The sequence below is a fragment of the Eublepharis macularius genome, chromosome 8 (genome assembly GCF_028583425.1).
Source record: "Eublepharis macularius isolate TG4126 chromosome 8, MPM_Emac_v1.0, whole genome shotgun sequence".
NCBI lineage: Eukaryota > Metazoa > Chordata > Lepidosauria > Squamata > Eublepharidae > Eublepharis > Eublepharis macularius.
The window spans coordinates 26,426,851-26,446,747 of NC_072797.1; the positions used below are offsets into that span (position 1 = coordinate 26,426,851).

General features: G+C 44.0%; 1 protein-coding gene across 1 annotated transcript; it reads left to right on the forward strand.

Annotated features, from left to right (window-relative positions):
* Positions 1 to 487: 487 nt before the first annotated feature.
* On the forward strand, positions 488 to 18,331 carry ZNF131 (zinc finger protein 131). Its single transcript, XM_054986924.1, has 7 exons — positions 488 to 720; positions 3,587 to 3,725; positions 6,904 to 7,005; positions 9,043 to 9,187; positions 11,397 to 12,085; positions 14,689 to 14,819; positions 16,563 to 18,331. Exons 2-7 carry the CDS (start codon positions 3,602 to 3,604, stop codon positions 17,220 to 17,222), a joined length of 1,851 nt encoding a protein of 616 aa, XP_054842899.1. The 5' UTR covers positions 488 to 720; positions 3,587 to 3,601; the 3' UTR covers positions 17,223 to 18,331.
* The last annotated feature ends 1,566 nt before the right edge of the window (positions 18,332 to 19,897 follow it).

A 19,897-nucleotide genomic window follows, 5' to 3' on the forward strand; every position in this document is an offset into this window, starting at 1 on the left:
ACAGGTCCGGAAATTCCTGGATATTCTAAGAGAGATGCCTGGAAAGGGCAAGTGTTGGGAGAGCAGCAAGGTATATACTGCCATAGAGCCCATCCTCGAAAGCAGCCATTTCTTCCAGTGAGACCCTCTCCTCCGGGAGATCTCCAGCCACCACCTGGAAGTTGGCAACTCCCGCATTAACGTGGCTCCACAGCCATCCCTGAATGAAATTTGCATTGAGGTGTTCGATGTATTGTCGAAGGCTTTCACGGCCAGAGAACAATGGGAGATCTCTGTCTTTTGGTGCTACACCTCTGAAGATGCCAGCCACAGCTGCTGGCGAAACGTCAGGAACTACAAAGCCAAGACCACAGCTATGCAGCCTGGAAAATCCACAACCACCATCGAAATTTGCATTGGCTTCACCGATTGGTAAACTTCTCCCGGGCCGAGGCCGACCACAAATGACTACAATTCCCAGCATGCTTTGAGCAACACAGAAGGCGGGCACAGCGGACACAGCTCGCGGCGCCCTCACTCCTCCCGGCATGCACCGGGAGCCCGCCAGTTTCCCGAGAGCGCCTCGTCAGGTAAAGGAGGCCAACAAGTCCGCTGTTTCCGGCGCGCGGTGCAGGACGGGAATGCGAGTAGCGTTGTCGGCCGGCGCCTGCCTGGTTTTTCGGAGAGCTAGGCGGGCGGGCGGCGATAGCGGCGGCCGAGGCGGACGGCAGGCCTGGCGAGGTGAGTCTTTGACTGAGGTGCCCGATTCTCTCGGGGTCGGCGCGCCCCTCCGACCGAGGCGGGTGTCGAAAAGGCATCGATTTAATGCGCGATTTGATGACGTAATAACGGCTCTGGAGACGGGGCCGCCGCTGGAGCCGCGGTGGTCCATGCGCCGGCTTCGTGGCGTCTTTCCGCCCGCGCCGGTCCGTACGGGTTGCTCCGCGCTCTGGCCCTTTCCCTCTTTAGGAGTCCCTTTCGCTGCTCGGAGCCCCTCAGCGATTAGGCCTTCCGCTTCTCTCGCTTGGAGCGCTTATTGGGCCCCACATTTCCCCTCTGTGTTGCGATTGGCTGGGGCTAAAATGATTGATAGGCGTCCTCCCAATGGGGTCAAGAGCTGCCTGGATCAGTAGGGGGAAATAGTTCTGAGAGTCTTAGCCCAAGCACGTGGGATGGGGGTGAGGGAAACTAGGTTCCTGACCCCTTCACGCTTATTATTTGTTTATTTTTATTTATAGTTGGCTTTTCTGTCTGGGACTCAAGGGTACAATGTAAAACAATACAACCAACTCACATGAGACATCCAATAAGCTAAGCAATGCAGTAGGACTAGGATCACAAAAATTAGAATCACTACCCGAAAGACTGGAAGTACAAAAATAAGAAAGAGGAGCAAAATTCTGCTGAAATCCAGTGGCATCTGAAAAGCTAATAAAATTTATTGCAGCATAAGTTTTCCTGCTTTGGAGCTCATTTTGTCAGGTGTGCATGAGGTTCTCTTGAATACATTTGGAAAGTAATCCTAAGCAGGTCGACTCAAAAACAGGTTTATTTAGTGGGAATTGTTACCAGGAAAATATTTGTAGGGTGGCACTATTTGGTACTGTTTTAAAGGTGCAACTGGACTCCAGTTTGATATTGCCCCAATAGATATAGCTACTCCTCTTGAATTTTAGCAGTAATTTGTTCCTGTTTAGTACATATACACTTTTCAATCAAATGATCTTCAAGATGGCTTACAAACAAACTAAATGTGTTTACAAAAAATGCTTTGCAGTTACTGGAGCTCTAGTTGGTGGCAGAGGCCCAAGTTGCTGTGCTGTCCCATCTGCAGTCTCTGACAAACTTGCATTAGAGTAGAGGGAACTTCACTGGAAGCTAAGATGATCCCTGACCCTGCAGCTGATCTTTCTAAGGCCAAAGGATGGAGCCAGGATAGTGTTCCGATGGAGATACTCTTTCTGGGATGCAGGAGGTTTTGGACCAAAGCATGTTTACTTTAAAACAAGTCCAGTTAGGCTTACTTCCTGGTAATAGTGCATAAGATTGCTACTTTAAACCCCAAGTAGTCTGGAGCTTTTGGGACATATATATGTGTGCAGAGTGCATGTTTTACTCTATATTAACGCTGAAGCTAGAAAGCATAGATACTCTGGATTGTTTAAATCCAGGATCAGATGTTATGATATTGTACATGGGACCTGATGGCCAGAGCACTTTTGCGGCTGAGTCTGAAAATATTATGACGGGGTGGCTCCTAACATCTGATGCTGGCTCTAAAAAAATGAGGCTGATTGACTGCAAATCTGAATGAATGGTCTTGCCCCGATGGCTGTAATATTTACATGCATTCCCTAGCAGCATGGAGTCGTGTTGCTGTGCCCGGTGGGGATGTTGAGGAGGCTGGAACCACTTACTTCCGGTCAGCCTCTTTTGGGAGGATGTCTTCGTGCTAGCTCAGGCAGGCTTTCTAGACTACTGTGGCCAAATGCATGGTTTGCCCTCCTTCTCAATGCTGCCATACCCATGTTTTTGTAGCACAGGCAAGAAACATGTTTGCTTGCCCAAGTTCCAGGTACATAACAGGTGAATTTCCTTTAACATTCCCTCATGACCAGTTATTCCAAATGGAGAAAGGAGACAAAGACCTGGGGCCTCTCTGTTGTGTGTCAAAGAATCTGGAAAGTGATGATGTGCACTTCAGGGAACTGAAATGCCTCCAATTCTTAACCCTAAAATCTTCCCATTTTAAGATTTTAGGGTTAAGATCAGGTCTGTGACTGAGCTTGCTATTGGTGGGTGCATTTCACATACTGGCCTGCTCTTCCTTTTATTCCTCCCTCCTTCCAACTGGAGAAGGGTTGGGATTTCCAGACCTTGCTCTGAGCCTCTCCAATGTTGAGTCTGCCCTCTTCCCTAAATTTGTTGGGGATTAGGGCAGGAGGACAGGTGCTAGAAGCACCTCTGAAGCATAAAATGACATCAGTCAAGACCTGTCCCACTCTGGAGCTGTAGCATCCAAAGCAATTACAATCCTCCCCCCTACCACTGAGGTAAGCCAAAATTTGTGGATCCCCATTTCTCTTCCATTCCATCTGCCATCGGTTCTCCCCACCCAGTCCCTATTGAGGTTGCTGTTCTTGCTTCCCTTGCCCCAACTGCTGGTATTATTTTATTCTGGGATTCTTTGATCCTAATGCACCTGGGGTTGCTTTCCCTCCCCCCCCCCCCACTGTCATATGCATACCATGTCATATGCATTCTCTTGAATGACCTTTGAGCCACATTTGGGTCCTGCATTTCACATTTCACATGGTGTCTGAATGAGAAAACCAGCTTCCTTCAAATATGGCAGATGTAACATTTATGTGGTCTCTTAATGTGGTCTCTTAATTTTATTCATGAGTGCTATTGTTACCCATTCATGAGTGCTATTGTTACTGGTACCCATTTCTAGCATGGACAGAACTTTGTTTAATTTGGGGGAGGAAACTGATCATTCAAAATTCAGACATTACATTAAAAAAATATGCTAACTCACTCATGTTTATAAATTGTTGCATGGTTGTGGATTCTGGAGGTTTCATTCCAGGGTGACTTTTCCTAGATAACTCCATTAGCCATGGAAGCTGAAGAGACGATGGAATGCATTCAGGAATTTCCAGAACATTATAAAGTAATTTTGGACAGACTGAATGAACAGCGAGAGCAGGATCAATTCACAGACATCACTCTGATTGTCGATGGTATGTAGTAAGGCAAATAGTAATACTCACATACAGTTTATTGCTTGATGTATGAAAGAATTAAGCCAAAAACTCATGGATTTAATCCTGTGTGACATCATCACAGCTAAAAGAACTAAGGAGTTTGTGACTCATGTAATTTGAGTGATTGCAGCCCTTTGACCAGTTATTCTCTCTGACTCAAGTCAATTCCCATTAAACTCAATAGGACTCCCTTTCAAATAAAATGTGATCTGGCTTCAGAAACCGGTCACAAATATTGTCGGAGATTTAAAAAAAAACTCCCTCCTTGTTTTGTGATGCATACCATTAACACTTTGAAAAAAAGATCTAAATTGTGGATAATCCTCCTTATACAGAGTATATCATGTCTGCAGCACAGCTGAAATGTCGTGTTCTTCACTGACCCATTAGATAGAATTGATCTGTTCTCTCTGTTATCTTGTACAGAGGAAAATAACAAAGCTTAAGAACTCGACTATTTTTCCTCCCTTGAGGTTCATGGGATAGTTATTGATAGCCATTTCTCAGAATCATTCCATGCTCTTAAGTACCAATGAAACCTTTGTTGACGAAGTCTCAATAGTTTGGCTTTAAACGGTGATTGAAACCATGAAAATACCTTTAGAAATCAATGTATTTTTTTTCTTCCTTAGAATATCAACTACATAATAGCATCCACCACTTACCACAAGTGGAATTGATTGTTTAGTAAAACCATTGCTCTCCAAGGGAAATTGAACTTTTAAGAATACGCTGGCTTCCATAAATTCCAGGCTTTGATAAGCTGTGTTTCAGAGTTAAAATCGAAGCAACAGGAAAGCGCCACTTCTGGAGAAACAGCTAATTCACAGTGCTATATGATCTAAACAAGCAATTGGTAGCCGTTGCTGCTATTCAGCTTGTGCAATGATTAACGGCAGCACTGTGTTAAAGTGAAAAGGAGACCTTACAGTGTTGGGGTGGATTGGCCCTTAACCTTGCCAGGAGTAGGCCAAGTTTGGAGCCACCTTTTGTCTCAGACCAAACTAACAGGAGAGGAAGAAGCAACTGGCAAGCCCACAACTATGTTGCTGCCACTAGATCGCGCCAAGCTGAACGATGCCTATAGTGGCCAATTTTGCTCCTTGTCTAACAGTCCAACTCTCGCTCTGTTACACTAAACCAAATTCTGATCCATATTTTATAAATCCCTTGCATACATGAAAATGAATAATAAAATTTTTAAAGTTGGGTTGGAAGGTACCTCAGGACCATAAAGAGTTATGGGTGGATAAAAAGGTGCAAGCACCGAGTCATTGCTGACCCATGGGGGGACGTCGCACCACGACGTTTTCTTGGCAGACTTTTTACGGGGTGGTTTGCCATTGCCTTCATACTTGTATGCTTGAAACACTGTACTCTGAAATTGGAGATTCTTTTTTGTCTATGTGCCTGTCAGATATTGTTCTATTAACGAAAGGTGGAAGATGATTTACAATCTGAACTTATTCTTCACATTCTTATTCTTAGTACTGCCCACCATCTAAAGCAAGGGGACATTATCCAGCCAGAGTGAAGTACTGTTAAGTCCTGTTGATTTCAGAGTTCTGCTTGTGTTTGAATCTCTAGGACTGAAATAACAGAGACTTAAAAACACATTGCTGACACTGGATTGTGCCCACATCTCATAAAAACATTTTTGTTCTAATTTCGGAGGAAGTTGGCATAATTATGTTATTGCCTCTCAGCCTCTGCCTTTGTATAGGGGTTTATCCTGTCACAAAAATCACTAGAGAAAGTGGAAGATGCTGGGTGACTCTCAGATAGTGAGCTGGAGAGACGGTGGCTCCTGGCAACCACATGTTGTGGAGAGATGGAGTTGGATCCAGCCAGCATTTTTGCTCAGCCCCCAGTTCTCCTCCATACTGCAACCCGTGTGGCTTTTGTTCATGCAGGTCTTGTGGTTCCTAGCGTAGCCATTTTGGGTGCCCAAATGGTCCCCTCCTCCTTTTTCCATCAAAGCCTCCATGAACACAGATTCTTACCTGGCAAGGTGTGCTTTTGGATTGTCATCTTGGAAGCTGTTGGGAGAGAATACTCCTCTTTGGCTGAAGTTTATCATCCACGATAAATTACATAGGGCTAGCTGTGATCATCTGTTGCAACCAAAACAACAAAGAAAATTGTGGCTCTGTAACAACTTGGGGCTGGTCCCAGCTGACTTTCCTGCTCTCCACTCCTATTGCAGCTCTTTAAGCTGCCTGAAATTCTGCTTCCAGGAGACCCTCAGCAGCAGTGTGGGAGGGGGGCAAAGTGGGGATTTTCAGTGTGTATGGGGCGGGAGAACTAGTAGGAATAGCCATCCCCTTGGCTGCCACTCGTTTCTCAAGCATATCTGGTGTTAACGCCAGTGGAATGGTAAACTGGGTTCCAACCCATATACACTTATTGTGGCCCAGGCCTTCATGATCCAGAACCTTGCAAGCACCTGACGACGTGTACTCCAAGTCACAGAAGCTTTTACATCGATATGTGTGTGAATATGGAGCTGCAAGATTCTTTGTCATTGTATTGTAGATAGTTATTCAGAATGAGTTGTCCACCTTGGCAGGGTCATCCCATAGTGCCTTTCAGTTATTGCTGAACAAATGTGAGCTGTTCCCCTAGGGCCTGATACCCTTGCAGGAGAAGTGTAGCCCAGCCTTGATGAACTGGAAATCTTTCTTGCAGAGCTGTGTTCAGTGGGATTGCACCCTTCATGACTCTTGTAAGATTTCACTAATATTTTCAAAAACAGCTTCTGCAGGTTTGAGAAACTTGTCCCAATTTGGGAGAGGTCCAATATGTTCTGTCGGATTCATATTTAACTGTGGTTGAAGGCTTCCCAGTGTGAAATTTGGGGGGTTGTAATTCAAAGCATAGAATAGTTGTTGTTCTAAATGGATCTAAAAATACTGGGGTTTGCCAAACAGTTCCTTTACTAACTGGAAATAAAACGTAAACTGACCACAATTCATCTCCCTAACTTCTGTGGATTGCCTGACAACCCGTCATATCTGCTATATCTTCTTAGTTTTTTTTTATAGTGAACAACAGGCACACGGTACATTGAAAAAAGATGTACATTGAAATTTTCTTCTAATTGTAATGAACAGACAGGGGCTTATATCCCATTCTTTTTTTTGTTCCTTTCCAGGTCATCATTTTAAAGCTCATAAAGCTGTTCTTGCTGCCTGTAGCCAGTTTTTCTACAAATTCTTTCAAGACTTCACTCAGGAGCCTCTAGTAGAGATAGAAGGTAATTGATTGATGTGACTGATACAGCAAGGTCCAGCATTGATCTGCCTTCTTACAGGAAGGCTCTTATTTATCCTCTGCCTGCTCCCGTGTGGCTGGATCCTTTCTACAGCTACAGTAGAGAACTACCAGGTTTTAATTTCCACAGCGGGTTGTCAGCATCAAGCCCAGGGATCTGTTGAAGCTTTCATGCTTTGGCTTGAACTGTGTCTCAGCATGCTCAGCCTGGCTAGAGAGCAAAATACGTGCAGTGGCATCCCACCGAATCCACTCGGAAGAGGCAGAGGCGGTGTGGGACTGGAGGATGGGGCTGGCTGGGCTGGGGAGTGGCTCCTGTGAAGGAGAATACAGAACAAAGGGAAGGCAAGTGGAGCAAGGAGAGAATGCAGAAGTAGAGTGGAGGAGTGGTTGAGCCTAAAAGAGAGGGTAAGGAGTGAGGATGAAGAACGAGCATGCGGGGTCCCCCAGGCTCCAGGAGGTCTCATGCCCCAGTGAGGGGAGGGCAGCATGGAGGGCTGGTGGACTGGAGCAGGAGGTCCTTTGTCCTAAGGAGGAGGAGGGGTGGGGTGGGGTGGCTCAGGCCTAGGCATTGAGGTGAACCTTAGCATCTGTTTGCAAATTAACAGATAGCAAGGGCACTAAAATTAATTGCTGCTGACAGTGGTGTTCATTATGATTGATCTGGAGATCTGTGATAAGCTGAAATCCATAAGGAAAGTGGCACCAGTATGTTTCAGAGGTTCCATTGGAGTGGAGGTGATGGTAGTATCATTCCAATGAGCTGGAGCCTTGAGGGAGCCGGAGATAGAGAATTATTGACCCCGTTTCTGACATGAGTTTGGAAGTGAAAGTGCATTAGTGCCTGGAAAAATAATCTAGGGGTGGTCAGTCCTCTTGCTTTATCTAAACTGATACCCTGCTTCCGTGGTTCTGTTTTATTCCTACTTGGAAGGTAGTTTCTTCAAGGAGCTATTGTTTGGCTCAGTGATACTTGTATTGTTGTGTTCTGTTTTGTTTTCGGTGCTGTTTAACATCCACATGAATCCAGTAGACTAGGTTGTTTGAAAAACGGAAGTGAGGTACTGTCAGTAAGCTAATAACATGCAACACCTTCTCATCTGAACCAGAAGTGGAAGTGCTGAACAGTTGTCTGAAACTGGTAAAAGGCCAGATAAGAGTTAATAAACTATATACAAGAATAGCTTGTATGCATATGATATAGCAGCCTTGCTGAAAGCAGGTCTAGGTCTGGTTGGTCCCCAGGTGTGATACCTCCTTGGAATTCTGCCTGTGCCACCTAGACTTCCCTGGTGGAAAAAATGCATGATAAACTGAGGATCAATCCATTGTTCAGGCAAGACAGTATGGGAGGAGGTGGTCCTTTAAGTACCCTGGTCTTGGATCATATAAGGTATAGGTCAGAACCAGCATTTTGAACTGGCTCTGAAAAGAAACTGCTAACTAATAAAGATCTTTTAAAATTGGAATAATGTCCTAACATTAACTGATCCCGCCCATCTTCTGACCCATATGCAGCTTCCAAACCATTTTGCAGTCCTTCTTCATTGCAGTAACATGTTGCAGTAACCTAATCTGGTGGTGATTAGTGCATGGATTATTAGGCCCGATCCTGCTTCTTGAAGAAGTGCCACATATAGAAAACCAGCCAAAGCTGGAAAAGATGCTGTTCACTGCAGTGGAGATTTGCCTTTGGTTTTGTCTCAGTTCCCTGGTCAGCATCCACAACAACTCCTCATTTGTATTTGGACTGAGCTTCAGTTTATTGACTCCCATCTGGTCCAGAGCTGCATCGACCAGCCTAGGACTTCCACTGCTTCACTTCATCCAGGTGGACTGGAGAGAAAATGTTGTGTGCCTTCAGCGTGGATGTAATGGATCCCGAACCCTATCCAGCAAGGAAATATTTATGAAACAAATATCTAAATATTTGCCGGCAAAATATTCTGGTTATCTGTGAAAATGCAAGAGGCAGCTTCTACGACTTGGAGTTTTCATGTGGGCTTTTGCTTTCAAACAGGTGTAAGTAACATGGCATTTCGCCACTTAATTGAGTTCACCTACACCGCCAAGCTGATGGTCCAAGGGGAAGAAGAAGCGAATGATGTCTGGAAGGCAGCTGAGTATCTCCAGATGTTAGAAGCCATTAAAGCACTCGAAATCAGGTAAGCGAGGGGGGTTCTTGGAGTGCCATTTCCTAGTAAGGCATCATCAGTGACAATATGTGAAGGCCCTTTCAAATGGTTCTCTCCTAGAATGTGAGCTGATTTCTCACTGTTATGAAGAAAATGACATGTTTCCAAATTTAGGCTGGAAGAAGTTCCTCCTGCTTCACTCCAAATTATGTGGCTCCTCTTATTTGTTTAGCAGACTGGTATAATTACATACCAACTTAACTATTTAAATTGTTTCAGCAAGATAACAATGTCCTAGTCTAATTTCAGGTGGGTAGCCATGTTGGTCTGTACTAGAAGAGCAAGATTTGGGTCCAGTAGCACCTTACAGGCCAACTAGATTTCCAGGGTATGAGCGAGAGTCAAAACTCTCTTTGTCAGATAGCTAGTCTAAGCATGTCTTCATATACTGCATAGTGGCAGAGCAGGAGTTTACTGTGAAAATAAGTTCAAGTCAGTGTTTGCTTACCACTGAGTCTGTCTGTTGGATGCATATGTTCTTTAAATGTAAGTCTGATCACTTTAACTTCTAGGTGAACCCTTAAAACATCTTAGATATAATACTCCTACATAAACAAAGCATAATGTGTGAAAGAGGCAGAAGAGCCTTTGAAGACATCAAAAGCATTCAAGCCCTGTTGCAGAGTAGACAGCTTATCTTGGGATTTCTGTGGGTAGATGGTTCCAGTTAATGTAGTCAGGCCTAAGTCTGTAAAAGTTTTAATATGATGAATTGAAGTTCTGGCATGTGGGCGCTTTGTGGTGAAGCGAAAGACAACCACAGCTATAATTTACTCTTTTACACAATGCAGGAAGACTTGGGCTCTGAATAGAGGACTTGCAGTCTAAGCAAGGACATATTTAACTGACTGAAACATCTGGAATTGGTAAAGGAATAGCTAGGCTAAGACTAACTAGTTGAAGAAATTTCAGAAGAGGTAATTTCAAGAGGAAGAAAGTAGCCTGTTCGATGAAGACAGGCAGAGGGAAACTGCAGAGAAGAAAGAGGAAAGATGGGGAAATGCTCAGGCATGGAAAGAGAGCCAGATGAATAAGAGCAGGAAGATGATCAGAGGTAGAGAACCTTAAATAGTAGGATTAGCAAAATTGAGGTTGATGCAGACAATGATGGAAAGCCAGTGCAGGCATGAATACAGAGGTAAGGGATCATTTTAGCTTATTGCTTGAGAAACAATCTCGCAAAATGAGATTTATTTGGGGCCTTTCCAGCACGGGCATTTGGGATGCCCTTCTGCCATTTTTCTACAAATACGATCTGCACTGAAGGAGAGAGAAGGGTGGGGGGTGAGGCCAGTGGGCAAAAGCTGATGATTTCAGTTGCCGTCCTTGAATATAAGCCCAGTTGAATGAATGGGACTTATTTCTGAGTAGACCTGCTACCTCAGACTAGAGTCCAAAATTTTTGTCACTGAAGCTGGGTTCCAAGTCAATCTATCTAGAATTGAGTTGTTAGTGGGAACTCCACATTTTATAGACTTCGAGCTGCTACATATAAATTGGCTTGCATCCAACCATATAGTTCTGAAGACAGAGTGATGCATACGTTTTCAGAAGATGGGGCTGTGACTTCAGCCAATCCCCCTCCACACTGCAGACCCCCCCACTTTGCCCGTAATGCCATTCCTGAGGGTCTGTTGACACTCCTCCCAAGTAAGAAAATTTCATGGAACTCAGTGAACTGCAACAGGAATGGGAAGTGGGAAAGCCCTGCTTGTAGAATAGGAAATTCCCATTTGAGTCTGCAGATAGTTAGACGAGTCCCTGTCTGCGGATATACTCCCAAACAATTCTAGTTTCTGTGAATAAGAAATCAGGACTGGGCTGCAGGTCCTGTAGTCCTTTTCACCAAACTCTCCCTTTTAGACCATAAATTCTTGCCCCCATCTCCAGTTGTTAATTGTTTTGTCTCTAAGTAGAGTTAGATTTAACCACGCTGCTATGAACACGTGGGATTGGACCCAGCCAGCGTTTTTTGCTCAGTCTTACCCAGTTTTCCTCCTTACCACAGTCCCTGTCCCACGTGGCTTTTACTCAGGCAGGTCCCATCATGCCCAGCATAAGAGTTTTGGCAGTACTCTTCTCTTTTTTACCAACCGAAAAGCTAGCTGGATTCAGTCCGCAATCTGAAGACATTCTTAAACTGGTCCTTTTTTTTATCATATCATACACAACTTTCTAGGAACAAGGAAAACTCATTGCCGCATGAATTAAATCAAGCACAAGATGTAAATAAAGCTAAAAAGAGGAAGATAGCGGAGACCTCTAACGTTATTACAGAGACACTGCCGTGTGCGGAATCGGAGCCTGTTGAAATCGAGGTGGAGATAGCAGAAGGGGCCATCGACGTGGAAGAAAATAACATAGAAGCACTAGAGGAGGTTGCATCTGCCGAACAATCTATCAAATACATACAGACCACAGGCACTTCCGATGAGTCAGCATTAGCCCTTCTGGCAGATATCACCAGCAAGTTCCGCCACGGGGAGAGGAAAAGTCAGATCCAGGAGGAATGTGACAGTGTGTCTGACCCGATGGGCAAACAGGTGGAAGGCATCGAAATCATGGAACTCCAGCTGTCACACGTCAACAACCTGTTCCACTGTGAAAAGTGCAACCGTTCATTTAAGTTGTTCTACCACTTTAAGGAGCACATGAAAACGCACTCCACAGAGAGCTACAAGTGTGACCTATGCAACAAAAGGTACCTCCGGGAGAGTGCATTGAAGCAGCACCTTACCTGTTACCACATTGATGAAGGTGGTGCCAACAAGAAGCAGAGGCCGGGCAAAAAAATACACGTCTGCCAGTACTGTGATAAACAATTTGACCATTTTGGCCATTTTAAGGAACATCTTCGGAAACACACAGGTAACTGCAGTTTTTTCCCCCTGCCAATTTGGTTATGGACTGGCTCTCTTTCCTCCTGGCACTGTTTCCTTTCCCACTGACTTTTTGGTACTATTTTGCTAGAGCCCTAAAACCCTCTCAGAGAGAAGAGTGGTGGAAATGTTCATCTTCTTAGTACTGACAGAAACCTGTATATTCAGAAAGTAATCCAGAAGCTACTTAAGGCAGGGATTGTGTGGCAATCTCCCACTAGCTTGATAAACCTCTTGGTTTTTGTTGCATGCCTAGCTGTCAATCACTTGCTTGGCCACACACAACACCTGACGGATAGGTTGTATTCATCTTGGTGGATTACAAGTTGTGTGAGTGCGGTTTAAGATCTTGCATGAAAGCCATCATTGACATCAACTGGACTGGGCTGTTTAAGTGGATTTTTAGATGGTACCATTTCAACAGGCACACGCTCATTTTAATAAACTGAAGCTAGCACTGTGGCAGTTGCTCACCCTTAAGGGAGGGTGCTTCTGGACTCTTGGAGCAGGTTTTGTCCCAGTGCTGATTACCTTTGGGGTGTTTTGCATATCTGCAGTGTGTGCAATATTTGATTCAGGCCTGGACTGTCTGCGCCCCCACTTAGTGCCTTGCCAAATGCAAGATCCACATGCAACTTCACAAAGACTCAGCCGGTATTTCAATCATTTTATCTGAATGATGGGAAGAGCTGTAGTGTACACCAGTTTTCTTAAAAAATAGTGTAGCTGATTGCCTACGGTCAGTCCAAATATCCATCAAAGAAGTTGTGGCTTTAGGTTGTTTTTAATGGCGTTGCCTTTGTTTTGTTTTTAATGGCTATGTTTTAATGATTTTGTTTAAGCTATAAGCCACCTTGAGCGGGTCTCCGGAGAGGTGGCATATATATTTTCCAAATGAAATGAGTATGTTAGGGAAGTACTGGTTTGTCTGGGACCTGTCTCAGAAATGAAATTCTGAGGTTGCATGAGCATGACAGATTTTATGGCTGCTTTGATGTATCAACATGATTGCTGTGCTCTGGAAAAATTGTAGAAGTAGCTATGGGCCACAAGTCTTAAGGGATGATCATACCACTTATGGAAGGTTATCCTGTGAGGTGGGAAGGTTAAGTGGCTTCACCGTTGAAAATGGTGAAACAAGGACATAAGCGCCTTCCTGCAGGATCAACCAGAAGCCACTCTTCTCAAGCATCCTGGCATTCATTCCCATCAACACATGAATGTGTAGCTCGTAAGAAAAACCCACACGTTTTTTAATGTATTGGTGCTTTTGCATTTCGGTTAGGCGTGGTGGTGGCCTATTCCTTTTCCTTTCTAAAAAATGCACGAAGTGCTTGTTTGAGAGCTGTTTCAGCAGTGCTGGAGGATTTAGGATATAGGCAGAGGATGAATGGAAGTCCCCCCACAGTTAAAGGTGACTCCGTGGGGTTTTTTTTGAGGAGTGTGTGTGGATACTGAGGTTACAAGTCATACAGAAGCAATAGTGTGTGGGAGGGGAATACTACATATCAAAATTCAGCATGTCAGGGTCACCCAGTGGTGGCAACTGGCAGCAAGCACCTACGAGGAAGAATTAAAGCAAGGCATCAGCAATGTATTGTTTTAAGGGCAGAAAGTATACATGTTACATCCTGTGTTTTCTTCATAAGGCAGATATGGGGCATGACACTTGCAGGGGAGAATCGGCAGAGAAAACAGACCCTTTCTTTCTGCCAATGCCCCCAGCAGCGGTATCTTTTCTGCTCCTGGTGAGGTTAGTTTTTTCCCCTCTACATCCAAGCTTGAAAAGGGCAAGTAAGGCTGGATGATAAGGAAACAGCTCGGGGGGGGGGGGGTTGGCAAAAGAGTTTAGGTACACCTCCCTCTTGCTACCTTGGCAAATGTGGGTTTAATGACATAAGAGCCCTTCTGGATTAGGCCAGTGGTCCACCTAGTCCGGCATTCTGTTTCACACAGTGGCCAAGCAGCTGCCCTGGAGGGTCAGCAAATAAGGCATAGAGCCCAAGATCTTCCCTTTATGTTGCCTTTAGCAGGGGTTTTCAAAGGTTTGCTGCCTCTAAATGTGGAGGTTCTCTTTGGTCACCCCACAGCAAGTAGCCGTTGATGGACCTGTTCTGCATGCATCAGTCTAAACTCCTTTTAAAGCCCTGTAAAGGTCTGAGAAAACGTTTTTGCCACAGTAAGTGTAGTTCCACACCGCGGTTGGAATCCTGTGCGGTCTAACCTGAAAGTAAGCTCCATTGAACATAGTGGGACTTAATTCTGGTATTTCAGTGTAAACATGCGTGAGATTTGGCTGCTAAACAGATCAGATAAATGCAGTCATCAACAGTGGACCTTTTACTTTCAGTCATGAATTAAAGGGTGGGGATATTGCCATGCAGAACTTTCCGCAGCACTGCTGCAAGGCATACTGCAGGGCCAGATAAACCACTGGTCTGACCTTACGTGGCAGCCCTTAGAGTTCAAATTCTTGGATTCTTGTAGTTCTGCAACATCCGTTTAATTGAAGTTCAGAAATAAGAATGCTTCAGGTTTGTCAAGCCAAAATTGGAGGAAATGATTTCCATTTTCTGTTATTTCCTTTGCTAGGTGAAAAGCCATTCGAGTGTCCAAACTGCCACGAACGTTTTGCTAGGAACAGCACGCTCAAATGTCACTTGACAGCGTGCCAATCCGGTGCTGGTGCTAAAAAGGGGCGGAAAAAGCTTTATGAATGCCAGGTATGTAATCAAGCCACTGGCTCCGGGTGGGTCTGGCGCCTCTTGCTTGGAAGAGAGGGTCTGAGGAGGCCTTTCGCTGGAATTTGGAAGCGCTGAGGATGTGACAAGAAGGGAGGAGAAGATGGCAGTTCCCACTGGCACGGGGGACATGTTGGTATTCTGCATAAAAGTCAAGTAGTTTTCAGCTTTTGCTTTATTCCAAACTGCGCTTTCCCCGTTGTGGCTGTATGCTGGTCTGATTGAAAGAAAAGTGGCCTTGTTTTAACAGTGCTGGGAGCGGAGAGGTGACGTCTAAGGGGGCTGTCTGCTCACGTAAGATGGCTGCCAAATGCCCAGGGAAAGAGTTGCCACAGCAACGTGCTGTAGTAACTCCATCATATAAAAGCTTTTCTCTAGGTGCCTCCCCTGCCCCCACTCCCTGCAGGAATGGTTCTTTGGAGATCGTACTGAAGATGCTGTCGACATAACTATGCAGGCACTAAGTAAAATATTACTGTGTCATTCCAGTCTTTCAAAATTCTTCTTGGTTTGCTTAACCATCTTGATATGAGACATGTACATTGTTAGACCGTCAATTGTTAGCAATATTCTCCCCTGGTATTGTTCACTTTCTGTTCCGGACATTTTATTTCCCATGCTGCGTAGTCAAAGGGCCCATGTTTTATTTGCTTGTTTGCTTTAGGTATTTCAGAAGAATTGCTTTTTGAAGGCTTTTTCTTCCCCATCACCCTGTCCCCAGATGTAAAATCCAGCATCCTTTACTTGATTTCTCACAACTTCAAATGGACTACTGTCACTTTTATCGAATATAATTTAAATGCTTCTGTTTCAAAACACTGCAATACTGATATATTTGCCTGTCTGTCTGGTAGAGGGAAAGATTGCAAACAGGTTAAAGTCCTTGCTTATCTTGGGTACAGCTTAAGCCCTCATTTCCCACTGCAGCTTCTAAACAATGGCTTGGATCCTGCCTCTAGAAATTCTACAGGTGCAGGGTGGGGCAGATTTTCATGGATTCCCCTGTCCAGTGGCAAGCTGACATGCCTCCTGAAATACTGTTCCTGAGAGACAGGGGACTTCCCCCCCCCCCCGCCCGGAATAGCTGAGGTGGATTAACCCCCCCGCGCCCGCGCGCACACACGCACACACACAGGGAAATTCTAAGTGAGATCCAAGTCATTTTCCTTTCAAAAGAGATATTTCGGAGGAAAAGGAAGAGATGAGGAGGCTCCCTGGAGATACCTTTCATATACCCCAACAATCTTTTCCAGTGTGGTTTACAACAGATGCTTTGTGGGAGGCAATATGTCTATGCAGACCACTGTTGTGCCAGATTATTCCAGCAGAGGTCATGCCAAAATCTTCTTGAAGATCCTCCAGTTCTCCTCCAGTAACTATCCTCAGAGGAGGTCTACAGTGATCAGGATACAAGTTACATAGCTACACAGAAAAATATGTGCAGGTTTGTGTAGTCAGTTGTCGTAAGTTACGTGCTCAGGGGCTCATCCAAAATGAGAGAGGATATGGTCTTTAATTTTTGTATAATAGTGAACCTGTTTTTATCTGTCACTTTTTAACTAGTGTGCAAAAAAAACAATGCCTTGAAAATTTTGATAGGATTTTATGTTTTTGGTGACATGATTTTAATCAAATACACAGGTCTGAAATTAACGGTCAGGAAATGAAAGCCCAACTTTCAGGAAATGAAAACCTAACTAAATTCCGCATGTGTTATTCTTTCAGGTCTGCAACAGTGTCTTTAATAGCTGGGACCAATTTAAAGATCACTTGGTAATACACACGGGCGACAAGCCCAACCACTGCACCATATGCGATGTCTGGTTCATGCAAGGCAGCGAGCTGAGGAGGCACCTGCAGGAAATCCACCACATTTCAGAACGGATAGTGACTGAGGACATCCTTCCCGTGGACAGTGATCCCGTGGCCTCAATGACTATCATTGAGCAGGTGGAACAAGTCCATGTTTTGCCATTAATTCAGGTTCAGGTGGATCCAGCACAAGTGACGGTTGAGCAGGTGCACCCGGATTTGATACAGAACAATCAAATAAAAGAGGAACAAATAGCAGAGCTGCAAGAACAGGTAGAAATCAGTTACTTGGAAGTGGAGCACATTCAGACTGAGCAAGGGACGGAAGTGCATATGGAGGAGCTGGACGTCGAACATGTAAATCAGTTGCAAATGGAGGAGGTTCAGGCACAGCTCATAGAGGAAACGGATCTTGGGCAGGTAGAGTCAGAACATGTGGCTCAAGGAGGACTAGAGGCAGGCACACCTGTGCAGGTGGATGAGATTGCAGCACCAGCAGCTGATCATGAAGAATCAGATGATTTAAAAACTCAGCCAATAGTGGATGTACCAGAGGACAAAGTGGAAACTTAGGACAACACTGTGTGTGTTACTTGTGATTTGAAATATGTCATACCAAATGATTATTTTTTTGTTAATTTTCTTTTTTGACTTTTGCACCAACAATGGGAATGGCTCTCCTGCATTGATGCCCTTCAGGAACTAGACAGGTGGACCAAAGTTAAGATACTTGGTTAAATAGTCCTTCTTATAGTTTCATTTTTTTTTTAAAGATCCTCTTTCATTCATTAAAAGAAATACCATGGAATAAAGTCTGTTCTAGACGCAGACAGCTTTGTGTGAAGTTTAATTGTAGAGTTTTGTTAGACTGTACCATTAGGTCTTTTGAAGCAAGTTCTATTCCTTCTTTCAGAACACGTTTAAAGTTAACGTTGTGAGGTTTCAGCGTTTGTACAGATTAGCTAAAGACAGTTGAACAACCTGGTTAAAAATTGCAACTATTTTTTTTTCTTTCCTCCATTAATATTTTGCAGTAGCTGCAATCTTTGGCTTTATTTGTGTTCTTAAATGTAGTCGCTATCTTGGAAGCCTGGAAATTGGAGAACGCTAAGGTTTGGGGCTTAAAAAAGCAAAACAAGACAAAACAAAATCTTTGTGCCTTTTCACAACCAAGTAAATTAAACTTCCACAAAGCTCTGAAGGTATTTACAAAGACAATGTAGATATTGCTGTACCGTGCTTTGTAATCTTGCTTGCGATTCTCAGCTGACAGGGTTTTTTTACATTAAAATAAATGTAGATGAGGGAGAGGAAGTGGATTCTCATCACTGGCAGGGTTTTCTGTGGGGGTGGGGGAGAAGGGCCATTCATAATAGGAATAATTCAGCTGTATCTTTTGCAAGGTATCAGTTGGCTGAAAGGTTGCACTGGCGCCAGATTTTTATTTTTTATGGGGGGAAAGGTACATTTTTATATTTAAAAGAAATGAATTAAAAAAAAATACAATGTGTCTGCACAATGCATCAGGCTACTGTTTTATTTAAACATTTTTAAATTTTCCCGAAATACTTTGTGTCTAAAAGATGGGGTGGGGGGGAATTGACTTAAAAGCCATAGGTATGAGTGGTTTTAAACTGTGGATTCATAAAAGTGTAAATATTTTAATCAGTATTATTGAACAATAAAACAGTACCAACCACACGTTATCAATTAATGCAGTGGTGTTTGCTTTATCAGGTGCTTAGAACTGCTCATACTGTGCTGCTAAACAAGCAAACGGATTTCCTACTGAACACGTAATATATGCTTGACATTTTCACACATTACATTTTTTTTTTCATTTCAGAAGAGGGGCATGCTAGTTTGTTTTATTGAGGTGCCTTAAAATCTCAACCAAATACAGCATAAACCCCCTTAAGCCAGAGCACATCTTATTTGTTTGTTTGTTTTATTAAATTTATAACCCGCTCTCCCCGTAAGCAAGCTCAGAGCAGGTAACATCAATCAATAAAATCACAGTAAAATACGTTAAACGCTGAAGCACATTTAAATACATTAAAACATGAAAAATCGGTGCATAAAAAATCAGTGCAAGAGGCAGCAGTTCTTCACAACAGCCCATAAACCAAACCACTTCAAAAACATCAGCATAAAACATCAGCATAAAACATGATATAAGGAAGTTGTTTTAGGTGCATTCTGGGGTCTTAAGTTTTCACCTACAGGTAAAGGTAGTCCCCTGTGCAAGCACCAAGTCATTACTGACCCATGGGGGGACGTCGCACCACGACGTTTTCTTGGCAGACTTTTTACGGGGTGGTTTGCCATTGCCTTCCCGTCATCTACACTTTACCCCGACCTCAGAAGGATGGAAGACTGAGTCAACCTTGAGCCAACTACCTGAACCTGGCTTCTGCTGGGATCGAACTCAGGTTCGTGAGCAGAGCTTGGGCTGCAGTACTGCAGCTTACCAGTTTCCTGGGGGTAAAGTGTAGATGACTGGGGAAGGAAATGGCAAACCACCCTGTAAAAAGTCTGCCAAGAAAATGTCGTGATGCGACATCCCCACATGGGTCAATAATGACTTGGTGCTTGCACAGGGGACTACCTTTACCTTTTTACCTACAGTTATATAAAGAAACCCTGAAATATTAGATTGACATAAGGAAATATGACTTGAACTTTCTTGGGATGTGACGGGAATTGCAGTTTGCAGTTCCTAGAAGAACCACAGGGAAAGTCTCTCTGGAAGGAACCATGGCTCAGTGGTAGAGCATAGGCTTTGCGTTCAGGTCTCTGGTTCAGTCCTGGTATTTCCTATTAAAAGGCTCGAGTAGATTTATGTGCAAGACCTCTGGGCTGGACATCTGCCACCACTCCGAGTAACCTTGCTAGTCTAATGATCTGATTCAGTATAAGGCAACTTGATGTGCTCCAAGTGTAAACCATTGAGTGACAAGTGGAGGGAGACTGGTTTGACTCTGATGTATTCCTCATGTAGTTGCTGACTCCCATATTGGGTGATAACTTTTTTTCTCTGGTGTACTGTAACCACCATTACAAGTTATGAGCCATGGAAAGGGCCCGAAGGAGTTACGGACTCAAAGACAACTTTGCTGGTTTCCAATAGAATACGTGGGACATGCAATGCAAAGAAATAGGACAGGACATCATAGATGTTGGAGGTTAGAGTAGCTCCCTCCTTATATTCTTTGGCATATGGTGGCATTCAACTAGAAACTGGAACT

Coding starts and splice junctions, on each gene's coding strand:
- ZNF131 (XM_054986924.1), top strand. CDS start 3,602: ATGGAAGCTGAAGAGACGATGGAATGCATTCAGGAATTTCCAGAACAT. Junction 3,726..6,903: donor CATCACTCTGATTGTCGATG/GTATGTAGTAAG, acceptor GTTCCTTTCCAG/GTCATCATTTTAAAGCTCAT. Junction 14,820..16,562: donor AAAAGCTTTATGAATGCCAG/GTATGTAATCAA, acceptor TTATTCTTTCAG/GTCTGCAACAGTGTCTTTAA.